General features: G+C 39.1%; 1 protein-coding gene across 3 annotated transcripts in view; it reads left to right on the plus strand.

Moving 5' to 3' along the window:
- The first annotated feature begins 5,120 nt into the window (after positions 1–5,120).
- Positions 5,121–20,880, plus strand: part of DMD (dystrophin) — a 1,136,032-nt gene continuing 1,120,272 nt past the window's right edge. For 2 of the 3 annotated variants that reach the window (XM_086879790.1, XM_086879801.1), the window contains exon 1: positions 5,121–5,336. In XM_086879790.1, coding sequence (XP_086735916.1) covers positions 5,273–5,336 — 64 coding nt within the window. In that variant the 5' untranslated portion in view covers positions 5,121–5,272. The remainder of the gene's footprint in view (positions 5,337–20,880) is intronic. The other variant, XM_086879781.1, reaches the window with a different exon arrangement.

Consider the following 20,880-nt stretch of genomic DNA (forward strand, 5'->3'; position numbering starts at 1 on the left):
GGCATTACTTCACAGAGTGCTTAAGTCTATGCATGAGGCATTGCTGATTGCCTTTGTAAATATGGTTATGAGTGCTGTAACTGAGAGGTTATTTTGTAACTTTTTAATAGAAGGGTTTTAATACAGGATACATCATCGTGCAATAAATAATTCCTTTTGGCATTTATTTTTATTTAGTTCCAGTTACTTAAAGGCCTTTTTATTAAAGATTCAACATACATTTTTCTCCAGAATTAAGTACACCAAAAATCAAATCTAAAGTAAGCATTTCACAGCACTGTTTTATATGTAAAGCTTTCTAATAAATCTTCAATTTTACAAACATCGTACCAGCAAAAAAAAAGGGCAGAAAAAAGGCATAACATGAACCATCACAAACACGTGAGGAAGCCCATGAGAAGATTTTGCACTGTTCACCAGCATTTGTGTTCCTGGGAGGTAAGCAGGTCACCAATTTAGTAAGTACTTATCAGGAAATAAGCTTTCAGGTTTTTCAGTGTATTTAGAGTGCTGACTTTCAGTTTTGCTTGAATAGATTATAAAACTAATTCTAAGATGAAACCCAAGCTTTTTAATCAGCTGTGACAAAAGCCTGTATGCAGTTTTGAATAGCACTTCTGAAAGAAGGAAATAAATTACTTCTTTATTTTCAATACCAGTAGAGGCTCATTTCCCATTTAAACCATGTGATTCTTGCTAGCTGAGGGAGTTGCCATAAATTAGTTAGGGCAGATGAAGTCTGTAGCATAGCTATGCTTCCTTTTTGCTTCAAAGCCAACATTTTAAAGCATAATTTATCACAAGGAAAACTTTTATGTACTTTTCTGACTGTTTTTTCATTTTGATTTATAGAATAATTAAAAAATAATATGAGAATCAAAATCCTACATAGCTAAGTAAACTGGTTTTAAGATAGGATAGGTCATTTGCTGTGGTTAGCATAAACAACTTCTTTTTTTCAGGGAGGACGGTGTTTTAGTAGACTTTTACAAAATGCTCCCTTACCTAGATGAATCAAGTAGAAATATTTCTGATGCATCACAAATGGCCTGGCAGAGGCAGAACGTAACATGATCTCCTGGAAAAGGCATGCATGGTTTTGCATGATTTAAAAAAGTTTTGAATCCAGAATGTTAAATTCTCTCCTAAGTTTTAGACTTTTTTTGCCAAGGAATAGGATTACCAACCAAAAAGTTAGGACATCTTCCCATATAATCTTTTGGACTATTTTAATATTTATTAGATTGTTTATATTAATGAAAATTGTAGATAAAGTCTAATTTTGAACAAGCAAATACTTGTTCCAGCTTGTAGTTGACAATAAGCAGCTGTCTCAACATGACCAGCAGCACATGCCTTTAAACATGCATCTAAAAAAAGATCAGTATATTTAAGTGGAATCAAAGCATACAGATGCCATTAAGGATAGATAATCTATCACTCAGAACATCCAACCTCAGACTCTGATCATGTCTGAGAGTCTATTATTAGGTCAATAATTTGCTGAAATGGTCTTTTAATAATTGTCACCCATTAAAATATTCATCCTAAAATGTAATTTTTTAACTGAAGGCCTCCCTAATACTTAACCAGCCTCAGCTTTTGATAAAATCTAACCAAATAATTCCAATAACATACATTAAAAACACAGTGTAAGATTTTCCATGCTGACTATAAACTGAGTGAAACTCGTTTTCTGGGACAAGAATTGACTAGCAAGAGTTGCCAGCTCTTGTTTAGCATCATTGATCCTGACCAAACTCTCTTCCTCATTAAGCAACAAACAGAATGTACCATGTACATTCTACATGAACATATATATACACACATATAAGTATATTCACATAGACATAATGCATCCCAGAGAATGACTTTAAAAGTTACATGTCAAATATTCACTCTCAAAACCAGCCAATTACTTTTGTTCCTTGTTCTTTGGTTTTGTTTCGGTTTTTTTTTTTCATTTAAGCATACAGTATGTTACTAAGTTTTGGGAATAATAGTTTCCACTGAGGTTTAAAAAAGTGACATATTTCAAAATTCACAGTGTGTTGGATGCAGGATTTGCAGTGCTACAGGCATTGGTGTGATCTAAAAGTTCTCTGCATCTGAGCTTAAAACACACATATACTGTTGCTGAAATCAGGGAGAACTTTCCCCTGAATGCAGGGATTCTACGTGATCAGACAATCACAAACTAATCTCATCACTATTTGGCTGTTGTCTGATGAGGACATTTACTGTGATTTTAGAGGCCTCAATAGAAGACCCTGTTCATAAATAGAGTAATTGTTCTGTGACAGAGGAATATAAAACCTTTTTTTTTTTTCCCTGATTAACATGATGAAATAACTTTATCAAAAGAATGTAATATATGTTGCTCTAGTGTCTTACCTTGATTTGGACTTCAGGAATTTAAATACTTCAGAAAGTATTGTGATTAGATTAGCTTCCTAGGGACCAGATCTGTCTCAAACAAGATTCCTGTTTGTAGGGAAGCAAGACCCTTCAGCAGAAGGGTAATAATTGTAATGCAGGAAAAGCTGGGGACTCTTGCTGGAGAGTCTCTGAACTCAGCCAACAGTGGTGCTGCAAACATACTTACATGTGTGTGTAGATATATATATATATATATATATATATATATATATATATATATGTATGTAGGTAGTATTTGCAGGACTGGGATGCAAAATTTTTACTTAACCCCAAAACGTGAGGTACTGGACACTAAGGGGTTTTATGCCTTCTCATAAAACCAATCAAATCTATTAAGACTTCTAGCACTGAAGTCCTGCATGCAGACTTGCTGGGTCTTTAAAACAAAGTAGAACAGATTCAGCATTTAAGAATGTGTTCTTAAATGCTGAATATAAGCATATATTCATGTAAGATAGTGTTCTTCCTGTTGTCAAATCACAGTAATGAGATTTTGGCTACTGATACAGGCAGTCTGGAGTGACAGCTGTCACTCATTAAATTTGTGTCTCTACCCTGACTGCCTTCCTTCTATATTGCTGTTATGGAAGAACAGCGGTCACAGCCTGGCCAAAATGAGGTTAAATTATCTTCCCTCCGTTTTGGCCTCAGGAACAGACAGAATACGAGCTGGAATAAGAAGAGGGAAGCAGCTATGCCGTCTCCCCACATGGGTTTTAAAGACAGAACAGAACGTATGGGAGGCTCTGGATCAGCTGTTGAGAAGTGCATGAATCCCATTTTAAATTCTGTAACGCTGAGCATGTTATGGGGGAGGGGAAGGCGTGCGGGAACTGCCGCCTTCCCCAAAGCACCAGAATGAAAAAACAGCTTAAAAAGGAGAGGCAGAGGCCGAGAAACCAAGACATGGGGAGACAGACACGAATTACCGAATGTCTGGATTGCTGTGGGACTGCGAGAATCTAGCTGATAGCTCGGGAAAAACTTGGCAGTGGGCGATAACAGGGTACTAAACAGAATGGTAATATTGGAGGAGAAACTACAGGCACTCCTCACTAGCTGGTGTAACCCAGGCTGCAATTTGATTTTAGACAGGTTTTCTAGCAAGAACCCCTGTGGTGGGAGCCAAAATTGCATCACTGGAAGTTTGTGAGGGTTGGCACACACTAGGGGCAACCAGAGGGAACACAAAATGGGAATATGGACAAAGAAATATGATATCTCTCCCCTGAATAATCCAAGGACAATTTCATGCATTTTCTGAGTAATGCTTTTTTAGTATTTAAGGCTGGCAATACTTCATTCTTTTCCCGCTCACTTTGTTGAAGTAATAAACACTGATCATCACAAACAAACCTTAAAAATACTTTTGGAATTATCAGATTATGAAAAAACTCCTCACCTACTTAATCTCTTAAGACTCTTTATGAACAACAGGAGGGCAGAACCCAGCCATGAGACAGCCCCTGTGTGAAGCCTGTGTCCTGCTGCTTCACATGGGGACAAGCCCCTTTCCTCAGACTCTACCAGCACATGCCTTGCTGCCTGTAAATAGGTTTCCTCTAATTGTTCATTGTCTCTGACCTGGTTTTCTTACCTAGTTCTATTCTGTTTAAATCTCTTATTTTCAAAAGAGTACATTTCTTCTGATATACTCTGGAATACATGAAGAGATGCAAGTCCTTTATCTACACATATACAAGTGAAGGCATACATCCTTTTACAGCTTAGCCTTAATTTCCTGTCCCTCTATATATGTTTATGAATTATCTATGATTTGGTGTTAAAGCTGAGAAGCAGCTAGGCAACATTTGCATTAAATAAACTTCATTGTTGTCCTATAAACTAGCAAAACCAGATGATTCTCTGCTTGTCTGTATTTTAAGAGCTTGGATTTCTCTTGTAAGGAGAACGGGTGTTTAAATACATCCAAGAACATTTATTTCTTGTGCCTGGTTACTTTCCCCATGAGGTGATGCAATCTGCTTGGGGGCCTGGAGAGATGAGGGAAACAGCATAAAAGGTGAGTCTTGAAAGTTGGTGTGGAGGGAAAATTGAGGGGAAAGGAATAATGGTGGGCTGGAGGCAGCCATCCAAATTGACACTTAATGGAAGGTTGCAAGGAAGCAGTGCCAGCGGGAAGCGTTTTTGTCCCTTGACTGCAGTGAGAGGGCACAAAGATGCGCCTTTCCTGTATTAAACACAAGAGGAAATGTTTGCCTCTGTCCCGCTTTCATGATGAGGGATTTGAGCAGCCTGCAGGTGCCAACAGGCTGTCGCTCGGGTGGCTTTGGAGCAGTGCCACCGGTCGAGGTATTCAGGACCTTCGTCCCTCGGAGGATGGAGTAGAAAGGAGGGGGCAGAGGACAAACTCCACGCGTTTGTGCTGGATCCGTGCGGCAGGGCTCCCATTTGTGCTGGATCCGTGCGGCAGGGCTCCCATTTGTGTTGGATCCGTGCGGCAGGGCTCCCATTTGTGTTGGATCCGTGCGGCAGGGCTCCCATTTGTGTTGGATCCGTGCGGCAGGGCTCGCACCCCGCGGGGCAGCGGGGGCCGCTGGGGCCGGGGCGAGGTGCGAACCCTCCCCCGCAGAATCCGGAGCCGGGGTGGCTCCGTGCCGCCGCCCCCTCGCTGCCGCAGGCGCTGCTCCTGCCCCGGGGGGGCCCTGCTCCCCGGCTGCGCCTCTCCATCGACCGCGGGGCGGGGGCCGGAGCCGCGGGGGCCGGAGCCGCCGCCCCGCCGCTATTTCAGGGCGGGCGGCGCCGCTCCACACCTGGCCCGGCCCGCTCCCTCCACCCTGGCTCCCCCGCCTCCCCCGGCAGCTCCTCGGGCATGGCTGAGCCGGGACGCCTCGGCCCCGCTGATGAGTTCCGCGATGTCATCCGCAGCCGCTCGGGTAGGCACCGCACCCACCGCGCTCCCCCGGGCCGGCCGGGTCACCGCGCAGCCCCAGCGCCCGGCGCTTGCACTCCCCGCTGCTTGGTGAAATTACTTTTTGTGTTAGCGGAACTTTTCCTTGCTCTGTGCGGCTCGGAAGGGGCTGTGCCGCCGGCTCGCCGGGCGAATCGCGCATCTCGGCGATTTGTCCCAACAAACGAGTGTCACCGTGCGGGTCCCCAGGGTGTCCCCTGCCTTGGGCCGTGCTTGTGCCGCCTGTGTCGGAGGGCAGGTTGTTAAAGCTGTAAAGGGGAGCAGCTGGAACGCTCCCCCAGAGGATAAAGTTTCAGGTGCCTGGGCCTTTTTTAAGTCCTGTAAAGAAACCAAATCCGTGGTAGTAAAGGTATTTATAGACCATTCAACATTTACTCATTTGCAGTGCAAGTGCATGTGGAGCTACAAGTTAAATAAACTCCTCTCGAGGCTGTATGTGTTTGCCCGGTAAACAAGCCTTAATATAGTGATGTCCTTAGACAGTTAAATGACTTTTTAAAAATGATCTCTCTTGTACTTGTGAAAAACAGCAACAAAGCGCTTGTGATGCATTACAGAATACTTAGGGCTGGTATGGAAATTTTACTCTTGAACTGCTTGGGTGGTAGTAAGTAGAACTTACGATTTCTGTGATAAATATTGTCAATGTTGCTTTTACTCTGGTAGTGTAAAGACACTCTTGCACCAGAATTTGGTGCTTTCCCACTGAAGCCTCAGTGATGCAGTTCCTGAAGATCTCCTGTTTTTTTCCTAAAGTTATCACCCTACTGTTTCTTCTCATAATAATTGCTTCTCCTTCAATTTGGCATTTAAAAGGATGGGTATTGCCCATGGGGTGTAGAAAGTGATGAAAAGTTTAATTTTTTTTTTTTCCCCAAAGACCTTATTATGTTTTCTGTGTCATGTCTTTTAGCTGGGTTTCTGCACCATGAGAATGTGAAAGAAGTGTCTGGTGAGCTGTCTCCATAGTCATTCCTGGTTGTGTTACCTCTTATAGTAGCACATGTTCCCTGTTCCATACTTAGCTCACGGTTTAGGGGCTATAAAATGCAGACTGAGTACAACACAGAGAAAAGTCCCGTTTATTTAAAGGCTTGCCCTGTTAGTGTGTAATGAAGTATTTGGGTAGCTGCTGGTTGGAGATGAGAGAACTGGAAGATTAAAAAAAATATCTTCAGGTCCATGTAATTTTCAGGAAGTGAAGGCAGTAACTTTACTGCTAGATGCATACAACTCTGAACTGAATGCTTTCTTCCCACTATTTTTCCCTATAGCTAGAAATTACTTTCATTGTTCAGTTTGATTTTCCACTTTAAAAATTCATAATTGAGAACAGACGCTCTCTGAAAAGCTAGACAGGAAATGTTACCTATGCATTTCCTAATTATCCCTTATACTCTGTTTCACTTGGAAAGTCTGTTTCCAGATCAACTTCAGTGGCAAAATACTAGTTACATCATAGTAAGTGTAAGATCCCAAATGGCTCTAAAATGTTTTTCAAGTTTCCTGCCCTAAAGTAGTAAAAGGATTTAGATGTTACCAGTAGACATGGAGCAAACATTTGTGTTTCTTAATTGGGCGAAATTCCCTGATGTATTATCTATGATGAATAAGAAACAGAATCAATTTAACAATCATACAATTGTCCCAGATGTTTATAAGCCTGGAGAGATTAGGAAATTCAATTTCCATGGTAATATTCATCACAGGTATACTTTTTTTTTTGTGGTATTCTCCACAGTGATCTCTTACTCCGCTTATCTTTTGTTGTTATTATCCAACTTTGAAACACATTGCTTAAAATCTGACTATGGATTTGGGAAAGAGAAATGAACAACAAATTAACACAGCTGTTGGCACAAGCAAACTGAGAAGAACTTGATGGGATGGTGTTTATAAACCTCATGATGGGTTCATTTTGGGTTGGGGTTTCTCTGTAACCTGTGACCTAGGTAAGGCATTTCTGGAGTTGGGATTCTTTGTTTGGACACACATTCTTGAACAAATTTGGGTTGGAAGTTTTAGGAGGGGTTCTCAAGAGTGAAATGCTGGCACAGCATAATCATAAACACACCTGAACTCTGTAGTGATGGTGAGGAAACTAAACTGTTCTCAGTGGGCACCTTCTAGGTCTGCAGAAAAGATTTTGGGACCCAGGAAGGAATATCTTGGTGATTGAATGTGCAGGTAGTGTAGCAAGCTTATGAAAATTTAAGTCACCAGGTACTGGATGGGCTTTAAAAGAGATTGTATCCCACTTGTTTTTCACTGTATTTATATTAATTCCATGCTTCAGGAGTCTTCTGCTTTCTGACAGCTCCTGGATAGGAAGTTTGGCCTTTAGCAGGTGCAGGTCTTGTCTTCCCATGAAAGCTGAGGAAAGATAGGATAGAATAGGTTGCTGTATTTCCTATATAAAACTATTCTATACTTGTAGATTTAATGTCATATTGAAAAGCTCATACCACCAATATTTGATTAAGATGAATGGTTGATGCAGATAGCATTAATTTGGGCATCCTGCTGTCAGTTCTAAGTAAAATGATTAAAAAAAAAGTAATGAGGATTCACTTTATGAAAGGACAAAGTTTTAAAGTTTGTTAGAACCATTTACAGGAAAGCAGGCTCTGTCAAATGTCCTTTATGTACAAATTTTATTGATCAAGTGATTTCTTGCAGTAAGTTACAACACACACACAAAGAGCACTAGCAGTAAAATACCTACTAAATTGTTTGAAACACACAAAACAGTTATATGGCAGAAGTTACCATCAGGGAATTGTAACAAAATTGTGTTTTCCTTGTAGAGTCTCTGTGGGGATAATTTCAAGCTCTGACACTCATACAGAATGGCTTGAGTTGCCTGAGCTTTGAAGAGGATTCACACATGTGCAGAGTTTAGGAGTGAGGAATGTAAACTGTGCTGCCAGAGAGAGGAAAGAATTTAGTGGCCACTGCAGGGGCTCTCTTTAGCATGTCCTCATCATGAGATGACATAGGGAAATGGGTGTAGGAAAATTTATTTTTGACTCCTGTATATGGCATAGTTGCTTCTACTATAGGCAATGTTTTGGAAAATATCCACAAAACCCAAAATCCAAAGGGAATGTCTATGGAACTTAGCCAATAATTTTTTTTTTAAGCCTTTTATGATATGTTGCAGAAGTAACTTTATTGCTTTACGTATATTAATGGCCAGAAAATCCTGGATGCTGAATGCCTATTAGGGGAGGGAGCAATAAGGAAAGAGAACTCAAAGCTAATAAATTTATTTAAAACATGTAATATCTTGCACAGAGAAGATGGTTAACCTCTGGGGATAGATCCTCCATATCTAGAGGTGTTTGGTCCAGCATTTAGTACTTTTTTGTAAGGCTAGCTTTATTGAAATGGGGGTTACTGGATTCAGCATGCAAGAGCCTGTTGTCAAATGTCAGTCCAGTCATTTATCTTATGGTCCCTTCTGGACACAATGGTGTTCATTTGTGTCTTCCTGCCTCTTCAGTTTAATGTTTCCCATTTAAATTGAGCCTTCCCCAGACCTGATGGACTACCCTGTTTCTTTCTGGTGCAAGACTGAGGCTGAGCATACTTCTTTTGCCCTGTGCAGGGGCATTGGCAAATAAAATACCAGTGTTAAACTAGAATCCATCCAGGTCTTGAGCTAAGATTGCTCCAGAGAGCTGTTCAGATAGTAGTAGCAAAAAGACAATGTAAAACAACTGTAAATGTGAATGCTACAAGCTACTGTCACTTTCCAAACCACTCATAAACATGCCAGTTTAGCAAGTGTGGATCTCTAACGTGTACTGTACTTGATGTCATGTTTGTTGAGTGCATGAAGACCATGCCTTGGGAAATGGATGTTGCAGAGCTTAATAAAACTTATCTTTGTGATTTGGTTTCTCTGAAGAACATGTGGTTTCCATTTCTCAGTATGTCTTTCCTAGCTGTACAGTTAAATAGCGCCATCAGGTCTCAAATGCATTTGCATGCTTGCTATGTTGAAAAAATTAAAAAAACCTAAAAAATAAATGCAACCCAAAGCTGAGAGCAAGTGATTTTATGCAATAAAAAGAAATCTGCATGCCATAAATACTCTCTTATAAATTTAATGAAGATTTAGATTTTATTACTGTTTCAGAACTTAGTAACTGTAGTCATGATTATCTGCACAAAGCCCTCTAATTTCTTCAGTTCATGTGCAGCCTTCAGAAAAGTGCTTAAGACCTCATTTGTTCTTAACTTATAGCACAAAATTATGCAGATCTGGAGTAAGCTGCTGTTTTAACTTGATGACTGCTTAGAAAAATGGCATAGGGTTTGAGTGAGGACTTTATCTCACCCACATTGCTTTCTGTTGAGTTGCATGACTTGGAGTTCTGACTAGAACACAACAGTTTTGTTCTTTATGCACAGCATAACAAAGCAATTATTAGGAATTGGCACTAAGCAGCATTAACTGAGTTTCCAGAATGTATGCTTGCTTTACTTTTGTACTTAATTGCCATTAAAAGGTAAAGCTACAACATGTAGTGGTGATAAAAGCAGTTAAATAGACTTATAATTAGTGGTTCTCCTTTTTTTCCTCTTCTTTGCTCCCTCTGCCCTCCCCGAGCTTCATTGATGTGTAAGCTGTAGGTGACCAGAACTGTTAGTGTGTATTCCAAGCTGGATCATTTGAGTGGGTTCTTCTCCCTCAAGCATCCAGAGACCCGAGAGAGTTCCCTGGGTTGCTCAGTGCACAGGGAGCAGCACGGGATGTGCTCTGCCTGTTTGGCTGAAGTCGCCAAACTTTGGGGGGATGCTAGCACTACTTCTGAGAAGGCAAACCGAATCGACAGCTGTATCTGCATAACAAAGTCTGTACCGTGAATCCCAGGGGATTGCCGATGAGAGGAGCCTCCTCTTGGCAGCAGGGCTCTGCTGAGCTCTGCAGTGCTGCCCTGCCGGGGATGCTGGCATGCCCGGGGCTGGCTCCGAGCGCTCCCTGTGGCCCGGGACACCTGCTGCTGCCAGGGGTGCCTCGGCATTCCCGGGACCCTGCTGGCACAGAGCAGGTAAGCGACAGCCGGGTTAGCCCAGCTCTGCTGGCTGCAGAGCCTTTCAGAAATAAAAGGAATGAATGCTTTCCCGGCTGCTGAGGTGGGGACCTGGCTCTGATGGGTCACAGCCAGGGAGACTCGTACGTGCTGATTCTATTCCTGAAGTGCAGCGTGTGGCAGGAATGGGGGCTCTTGGCCAAAAAGGCTTTAGGGGATGAGTGAAGCTACTGCAATAAGGGGAAGATACAGGGTCACGCTCATAAGGCTAATGCATGTCAGAATAAATATCTTATTTATACATAAATATTTTACATACAAAATTTGGATTTGGATGGATATACTTTCATATTGCTTAAAGGAAAAAAAAAAGGCAACAAATCTCTGCTGATGAAACAGAATTAAAATGTGGATATAAACTGTTCATACTATTTCATGGCCTTGCCAGTTCAGCCATGGTTTTGTGGGACACTTGTAGCTTGCAAAGTGGGACAAAAGCTGCTAGTGACGTGGTAGCAATACCCTCCTGTACTTCATCCCACTCCAGGACATAGATTAGCTGGATCTAATAAGCAGAATAACCTAGACATTTTTTGTAATATTTACAGTCGCAGCATGCAAAGGCGTCTGTGTAGAAGACTATTTTTAAATATGTGGTTTAGATGGGAAAATAATTTCATCACTGAAATAAATTTTTTCTTGAGTTCAGGGCTTCATTATGTGCTCTAAACTATTGTACTCAAATCAATCTTTTGGGCATTTTTTCCCAGATAAAATTAGATTACTTATGTTTCTCTTGCTGAAATTAAGTTTTAATCTTGTTTTGGTTTTCTTTTATTTTGAGGCATTTCCATTATTTCTATTATACTTGACAGGCTGCATTTCTTTTTATCAGAATGAGGACCTAGCCATTCACTACATAATCTGCTCATTGTGGTGTAGCAGATACCTAACTGTAGGACAAAAAACTGACTTTTGGGTAGTTAGGTGGATTTTTTTCTGCACCTATTTAAGGATTTAAAAAGCATGGGATCTGGTATGTTCAGAAGTGCTGGTCACGTGCAGCTTTTGTTACTTAGTGATTTCAGTCTGAACAGAGCTGGAGGGGATGAAAATCACTCTGAAAGGTATTACCAAAATGTCTCAAATCCTGTTAAGTAGTAGTCTGTGATCAAAAGTAAACATTTTTTTTTTTCATTTCAATTGTAAAAGATCATCCAAATAGCAGTTTATTTAAGATACTAAATTTAATAGCTTGCTCTTAAATATCTGTTTTTTAATTGTCTGCCTTCTGTATACTGTTGCCTTGACAACAGTATTTTTGTATGTTAAGGAGTTCTGATATTTGAAATGTAGATCTAAAGAAATACTATTTATGTGTTTAAACTAGCTTTAGATCTGCAGCATCTGTAAACAATTATCATTTTATCTGGTTGAATGGGAGTGTGTTGGTTGTGTACTGTAGCTGATTCTGTCGTGTGGATAAGTGCTCACATCTTGTCATTAACTGTATACCCACTGCATGTTAAAGGCAGTGGATTTATTTTTATTAAAGTGATCTCCTGCAATATGAATCTCTATTTGGCAGAATTTAATTCAACACTTTTTATTTCTCTCCTTTTAAGTCAAGAGTAATTCACTGACTTGAATTAAGTGGTGACTTGTTCGTAGTTATCAGTGGGGAGGAAAGCCCTATCCTAGCATTAGGTAATTTTGGAGTAGAAATGTCTTCCTTAAAAAAGCTAAAATATCTCCTGCCATGGTACCAGCGTCTCTCTGTGGTGCCCCATCCATTGTTGAATTTCTGCAACTACTTTGAATAAAGTCCCACCTCTTATATCTGGAACTCTATGAGCAATGTACTGCTTTGTGTTACCTGGAAAATATTATACTGAACGTCAAGGTTAGTTTTTTGCTGTCCTTATCCTGTGTGATTGGTATCAAGAACACAATGTGATTGAATCATGCTGCAGGATGCAATCAGATACCATAAACAGTATTATCTACAAAGAGTCTTGGAAGTTGGTTGCTGGACTGCTTTTAAAAAATACTTTGGCTTGGCTGTTGGAGCCATAGATTGGATCCTAATTTTGAAATATCAGCCTGTTTATTAGAGAGATAATACACTGTAGAACTAATTTACTGTTTAGAAGGATGGTTGGATTGTAAAGAAATATATACATGAACCAGAGCAAGTTTGTTGTTTGTAGCTTTCAAAAGCTGCTTTTACCTTTGTTCAGCCATTGTATGAAGTCCTTATCAAAGAGGAAGTTCACTAATCAAACTGTTTAGGATGTTTGCCCTGCTTAGAAATTTTTATTTCCACCTTGTTGTACAAGGAGGAAAAAAAAAATAAAAAAGTGCAACATATGTGTCAACCTCTGCCCAAACACTTAGTTTTCTACCCAAGTTTGACATAATCATAGGGGGGAGGAGGACCTGTAAAGAAAGTTCATCCAGAAGTTTTCACTAAGTCACAATGGTCCCAAATAAGCTTCCTGCAAAGGTTGTCTGGTAATGCATTAACAAATAATCATTGAAGCAAAACTGTTATTTAACTATAATTTAATAATTATGTTAACTTTTTACTTGATGGTGGAGTCTGTTCTCGTTTTCTCTATTGTCAAGGAAAACTTGCTGTTTTGGTGTTTGAAATTTATCAGAGTGTTTACCAATAGATTTATATGACATTTTCACTTTGTCAGTGGAAATAGACTAGCAAAATAAAGGTTGTGTTATTAATAAATAACTAAATTTATTTGCAATAGTGTTTCTGTTCTTGGTGGCCCACTTCTGCCATGAACCATCTTCAGGAACTGGCTTCAGCCTTGAAGATAGCCTTTAAAGTGTGAAGTATAATCTTCTACACTTATGACCTAAATCTATTTCTTTAGTCCCAAGTGTGCCTTCTGACTGGAGGGGCATCCTATATTTAGGTTATCTAGCATCACAGTAATCACACATGTTCCTGAAAAAAAATAGCAGCTGGGAAAACAGAATCTTCTCTACAGCACTTTTGTTTCTGTGTTGTTTTTTTCCCCACACAATAATTAAGCTAATTCAATTAGGCTTTGTATGATCTTTCCCCTTTTATCTCAAGTGTAATGATTTGCTGAACACTAGAGGGAAATAACTAAGGATTTGCAGTGTGCACTTGCAAAATATTCTTCAGCTGAATGCTGGCTGCCTTCTCAGAATGATTTCTGGTTGTTGTGGATTTAAACAATTATCATCTCATTATCTTGAAACTCTGCAAAAGTCGCTGGTCCCTAATTTGCTGGAAATGTCGGTATGCTGTGGAAGATGTGTGAAACTGGAGAGGACTTGCTGCTTGTTTGGGATTCTTTCCCTATGGGTTCCTGCACCCAACAGATGGGTGAAGGAAACTTCTACTGTGTGAAGAAACTTTTTGGTCTGCTTCCCAATCCATATTGGACTTGCAAAATTTATGTTAATTCAGTCATGTTTTTTCCTTCCTCTTTGTGCTGCTGGCTGGCGACAGCAATAATGACAGTAGTGCTGGAGGATGCCCTGTCCTCTGGGATGATGGCTGTTTTTTCATAACTATAACATGATCAGTAGTGCAGGAAAGAGCTGCAGATTGAGGGCTGGTGTCACTGCACCAAAATTTGCTGTCTTTTCATCATCTGCATGCTGGCTTGCTCAGACTGAGTGTGTAACCTGAGGCTGCTTCTCTTAAGGTGAGTTCATACAGGTCCAGACTTCGAAAGCAGTCAAGGGAGAATTGAGATAAATAAAAGAAATACTAAGTACTAATTAGATATAATGACCTACAGTAAAAATTGCTAAACTTTCTCTGCCACCCTTGGGGGGGAAAAAAAACCCAATAAACTTTTTGTTTGAATGTCACCAGAAGGGTAAAAGTGATGGTCCTTGGGCAGTCTTTTCCCTTTCTGCTGAGTTACTCCAATGACCTTGTCTAGAACTGTGGTCTATGGATTCCAACCAGAGAAGTGAGTCCACAAATGGAGTGATTTGCATGGCAGAATAGAAAATTAATTCATCATGATGATTGCCATTTGGCTGATAGTTAAACAGAGGCATAGATAATACTAATGCATTCTTCCTGCAAGACTAAGTCAATTAAACCCCATGCAGCTGAGACAGATCCCTTTTCATCAAGATTTCTTTCAAGGCTCACGTGACTTCCTCCACATAATAAATTAGCAACTGGGAATGGAATACCAAAGTCAGTTTCATTCTTCAAACTCTTAATATAAACTCCCGTAGGATACTTCGGGGAAAAAAATCAACTACAGTAGATTTTTTTTTTTTCCCCTCCTTAGAAATTGTCTCTTAAAAAAAAATCCCCTGAATGACTCATTTAGACTTATGCAAAATATTCTGCTGGAAAGTTCTTAGTGATGTGGTATGTCAGGATTTCAATCTTCTGTTGTGGGAAAGAAGAGGAGGTATGGTGCATAGACATGACTACTGAAGTCAAATAACTAATTCATATTCAAAACATAAGCAGTCACCAGGAAGACTTTAAATCTTCTGCAAATCTAGAGTAATTTTAAAAGATCCAGAGCTTATATTTAAGTACTGGATTTTTGTGGCTAGGCTCTTTAAAACAATTATTTCTGCTTAATTAAGATAAACAATACTTTTCATCTCTTGTAACTGCTACAGTTTGAATAATAATTCCAAGTTTTAAACAATTAATTTCCTGAATTTATTTTGCACATTATTCATTGCATAGGTTATAATAAAGGGAGGTGCTGAAGTATCAATATGAATAAACACTGGAATTCTAAGTTTGTTATGAAAGATGAGTTTAATACTTCTTGTTCCAAAATGTTAGGATGCTAAATTGCATCAGGCAATATCAATCAAACTGCAGAGATATAATATTTAAAACTTGTGCTTTGTCTTTTGTGAGTACCTCTTTCACAGATAGCAACGAACTATAGGATCGAGGAGGAGTTGATACAACTTGCTGAAGTTGCTAATGCCCTAAGTGAAGTTACAACTTGGGCACAGATTCTCTTTATCAGAGACTGAGACATGTGCAGCTACCAGCAGCCTGAACTGCAGGCTGGGCTAACCTGATGTGTAAGTCCTAATTGCTAGAGAGTGATCCCAAAATAAGCTGTTGGCACTTCTGGAAGTGGAGTACCATGTGAACAATCCTGTAGCATAAAAGAGAGTATGGGATGTGGTGGTTCTCAAGTGACTGAGAGTAGTGGGTGGTGGGGTTTTCTAGTCAGTGGGATCCTTGTAGAAAAGGGAGATGCTGGCTTGCTTGTTACAAATGTTCTGGCTGTGGTTCCCTGCCAGAGCAGTGTTAACAAAGGAGAGATGCAGACTCAAAATAGACAAATGTATTCCCTGTAAATAACACCATGAATGTGTGATAGATAGTGCTACTGTTGGAGTGCTGCATTAGTATAAAAAGAGTTCTGAAGATAGAACTGTAATATTGCTAGGATGGCTATATTCTATATACTCCTAACTAGACAGGTAGAAAACTTGTGAAGAAAAAGGTACAGTATCTTAAAATGTAAATTAATAGGCAGTGACTGTATAGGGAGGAATAGTTAGTTCTCATCTGTCTCTCATTTAGCTGTGATATATATATTCTAACTGGGAAAGAAATGAAAAGTTTAATTTCACTTTAGATTCCTTATTAAGTATTTTTGTGTAATTAAGTTAGAATGCTGCTTGCAGCAGTTTACAAAATGCTTGTCAAAGTAGAGAGCAACTTGGAATATTTCTTCTTTTCAGAACTTAAAGAGCTAAAAACACCCTGGCACTGGAATTAAACCTGCCTTTTTAAAAAAAAAAAAAAAAAAAAAAAAGAAAAAAAAAAGAGTTTACCTGTGTAGAAACTGATTTTGTAGGCTTTTCATACAGACATGAGTGTGACTGGAATGAGGAGAACCCTTTGGAGGGTTGTTGTGAACCAGAAATTTCACTGGCTTATCTTTAGTGCATATGCAGCTTATTTAATGAAGTGATGGGCAAAGTACATAAGCCTGAATACACTAAAATGGAATGGAAGCTGAATCTTCTTGATACAATTATGCATGGGATTTGATCTGTTGCTTTCCCTGTCCTGGTGGGAAGTTTATCCACTTACTGCTGTTCATAAGAGCTTAAGAATACTAAATTCATCTGTTTCTTCAATGCATATATTTGTTCAAAGATATTCTACTCAAGCATAAGCCAAGAGACTTCTGGGTCAATTATCAAAATCAGTAGAAAATGCAGGTGTGTGAAATGTATCCTTTTACATACAAAACGAGTCTGGTGTTTTATAATGAACCAGGTGAAGTTTTTAAAGTGAGGAGTTTTGCATCTGATATCTGTATTTTCCTTACTTGAATGCTGATTTTCTCTCGGTTCAGGATAGTTTTCTGACAATGCCACAGGATCAATTACTTCTAAAATATAGCTCCACTACTTAAGTAATGCTCAAGTTAACTTTGAGTTGTTCCATAACACATAGTATATCCTACACATGGTATTAGTATACACAGGTATCCCAGCCTGGGATGCATGGAATTTGGTTCCAAACTTCAGGGTTTTTTTTGTGAAATGAATATACTTTTGCTGAATTCACTGATCAGCATATCTAAGATTTTTAATTTTTTTCTGAAAGAATACAATCCAGTGATTTGTGGTTTAGTGCAATCCTGATATATTCAGGTATATGTTTCAAAGCAATAATTGGAGTAGGGTCTTAAGAGAGCTTATCTTTCTTTTAGGATAAAATTAGTGTCTTGCAATATTAAATATCCATACATAAAAAATTAATTATTATTGTATGATCTCTTTAATCTTCAAAACCAAAAATATCAATTCTAATTAAGTGATGTGTTTAAGTAATTAAAAAATCCTCCCAAACCACAACAACGTTAACCAGTACAGAATAGACTTTACCTTCTGTTAGTCAAGATTACCTGTCTTCCAGTGTACATTAAGACATTTTGATTTATAGAGCATCAATTCCCCAACAGAGCAACTGGACCATGCTTCTTTACTTAGCAGGTAATTCTGAGATACAGCTTTATAATGTCATTATCTTGATAAATGCCTTTGTCAGAAATATGATACAGCTGTAATGAAATTGTGGTTCAAAACAAAATTTGCAATCATAACACAGATATTAAGAGTACCAGTTCAGCTTGACTTTTTTTTTCTTTTGTCCAAGTTTAACAAACCAAATAACAGTGGAGTTGAAGGAAGGAGTGCTTAAACAAGGTGCAAGTTGCCCCCTGTCAACACTATGTTTGTTGATCAGAATGTGAGAAATGTATATTTCTGTTCATGAGGAAGCTTGTTCCAATTTTGCCATAAAATCATAGCTACTTTGTTAACCAGGGAAGAAGTGATTTATTTTAAAAGTTTTATATCTACTTGGAGTGGGAGAACTGCATCGTAGCTACTTCCTGAGTTTGATCATACTTGATTTACAAAAAACCACTTGTGCATGTGTGTATAAAAAGACATGCAGGGTTGAAAGCTGTGGCCTAGGAATGTACCTTGGAGGTGTGTGTGCTTAATCATTCATCCCACCCTCTGGATTCTGGATTCCACTTGGTACAACAATCAAGACAAGGGAAAATCTTACATACAGCCAAGTAACCCTGATGTGCACTCTACTGCAATGGAGACCAAGGCTCAGCATAAAAAATCCAAAGCCTTTTTGGTAGAATTCTGTTACTGTATGCTGCCACTTTTTCTCAGCATTTCCCTTTTGCTGAGAGTTTCTGTGCTGTGAGTACCATAGAGAATTGTGATGGTCCCAGCAGTCAGAGGAGTGTGGGGATCTGTGCTTCCCAGGTTGGCTCTCACCTTATCCCAGTGCTGATGGCCACTGGGTGAGTCTTGTGGTCTGTTCTCCCTCTCTATGACAGGAAATGTAACGCTTAGGATGATGTTCTGGGAATGTGTGTGTATATTCTGGTGGCTCTTTTCCCCACCGTACCTCTCAGCAGAGATGCATTAACAGCTCTGTTGGATTTCCTGGTAGAATATATTTAGTTGGCTAGAAAATTGTAGAGGAGACAAGATGTCCTGAAACATGGAAGAAGTATGATGGAAAATAGACTGTTTTTTCAGCAATATAAGCCATCATTCTGATGATATTTTGTGGTCTATTTTATTTTTTTCCTGTTTGAAGCCCTGCCAATTAAGATTTGGCTGTACTGAATCCTCGGGTTTTTTTGACTCTCATAGAATCTCACATTCTTTATACACTATAAGAGCTAAAAAAAAAGGGTCAACCAGTGTCTGTTTCTTTGTGTTCTGTCCATGAAGTTCTCCACTCAAGGTCTTGTCTTCAATGATTAGGAATGGCAGCAGAGATACCAACTTCTTAAGTCCTTGTACAATTAAAAGTAAAGTTTGTACAATTAAAAGTAAAGGGACATGTTGGCTGCTGAATGTGACATATTTTTATTACTCTAGCAAATGTTAGTAGTGGCACGCCCTTTTGGGGCAGGGGGAATTGGGCTGAAAGGAGCAGTCTTGGCTGAAGAATACCAGGAATGGTTCTGGAGAAGCATGTACCCTGTGTAGTGCTACACAGAAGTGTCCTGGACTTCCTCTTCATCAGGCAACATGTTAATCATTTTAACAATGCTAATGAAAAATTAGAGTAAGGATAGTGGAATCTGGATTTCATGGGAGCAAAAAAGTGAATGCTTTCCAAGAATGGAAGTGGATTTTAGTCAAGTGACCAAAAAAAAGCTAGAAAAACATGGTGAAAAATTCTAAAGTATATTTGCAAGAAGGGGCATTGCAGCATCATGGATTTCTCTGTAACATACACCAACTTCTAGATGCTGAATGTGACCCTTTAAAAAAGTAAGGGGGAAATTGTGCAGATGGTACTGCAGCAGTGGATGTCAGCTAAACTGGTTCAATATTCAAAAAGAGGAGCATGGAGCTGTAATTTAATTGTACAAAAACTTGAAGAACATAAAACACCTTGGTTTAAAGAAGTCTTTGTAAATGAGTATTTTATTTGCAGAGCCACATCTCCAGCTGTCAGGTTTGACAGCAGATTATGATACTAATCCTACTTAAATGGTTATATAACCAATTAGTGGTAGGTGTGATGAACTCGGTGTAGCCTTGGAAGAGTTTAGCATTCAAGTAATGCATTGTTTGTGGAGAAGATGGGATGGTAAATGTTGTGGATTAGAATTTTGGTCATTTTCCTGTGTTTGTGTCTATAATTCTGAAGTATGATATCTCCTCTCAGTTACTAAATGCATTATCTGTTTTCTAAATATACCTATATATGTGTATGATGCAGAAATCTTAAATAAAACCAATTCTTAGTCCTGTAATTCCTGTTCCAAAATGTGGCCAGCAACTTGAAAAGACATGGTGATTAATTGATACAGCTAGTTTAAGGTTAATAAACTCCTGTCTAGTAGTGAGAGAAGTTTAATATAGGTGAAAATCATGTAAATAATTGCATAGCATTGAAAATAGGATCTCTTTTGCTTCCTAGGGTCATTCTTACCAGAAGAGGCTAACAGACCTCTGTTAACAATTTTCCAGGGATATAAAAAATGGAAATGTAAGTTTTGCAGAGTGAAAATACTCCATGTAGAATAGTGAACTACAGAGGTTATTTAGTTTAGAGATAATATAGGTCACTTGTGGCTGGCCTCCTGAGGAGTAACTGGCCTTTTTGAGATCATAAATGGCTGATACTTCATGAATGCTGCTTCAATAACATTGCATTTATCTTAATTGAATCTTGGAAATAGTATGGTTAGAAGATAAGGCTTTTTAAGACCCATGATTGCTGTTTCATTCTCTTGTCAAGATCTGTGGGGTAAATATTAAAATATGAGCACTCTGTGAGTGAAGGTTTTGGAGCCCATTCCTTTAAAGCACAACATCTAAGGCTCTTGGACTGTCAGATGGCTCGTGTTTAAAGCCTTAGTGTACATCTTGGGGAATGTACTGAAGCTTGTGAATCTATTCAGATTTACCATCACACTTGAACAGTCACTAGTCAGTTTTAATGTTCAGTGCTACAATGAGGTAGCTTACCTGATCAAACTACCTCTTTAAACTCAGCAAAAAGCTCCCTTTAATTCAGCAATGTTGGAAATTATGATCTCAAGCTTGCTGTATAGTTCTCTGTTCTCTGATGGAAGCTATTAAAGGCAGATCCAAATAATTCAGGTGAAATTCTGATTCTGCATCCATAAAGACTGACTGGAAATGCAGTATGGCTCCACGTTGATAAGGAGCCCAGGATTGCTCTTTTATATAGTAGGTCAAATTTTTGTTGTCTATTTTATTTGCAGCTTCAGATTAATGTCATGTTGTAGTTTAATTTAAACCCCAGTTCATTGTACGCTAATCCCAGATAGCCTGACTTCAGGCAGTGATGAGATGGAGCTCTTTCCTCCCTACAAGCCTGTCACTGCAGTTTGGGTTTTGATTGAAGGCCAGCTGTAGCCTGTTTTTTGG

The sequence above is a fragment of the Cyanistes caeruleus genome, chromosome 3 (assembly GCF_971803275.1).
Source record: "Cyanistes caeruleus chromosome 3, bCyaCae1.hap1.1, whole genome shotgun sequence".
Lineage (NCBI taxonomy): Eukaryota > Metazoa > Chordata > Aves > Passeriformes > Paridae > Cyanistes > Cyanistes caeruleus.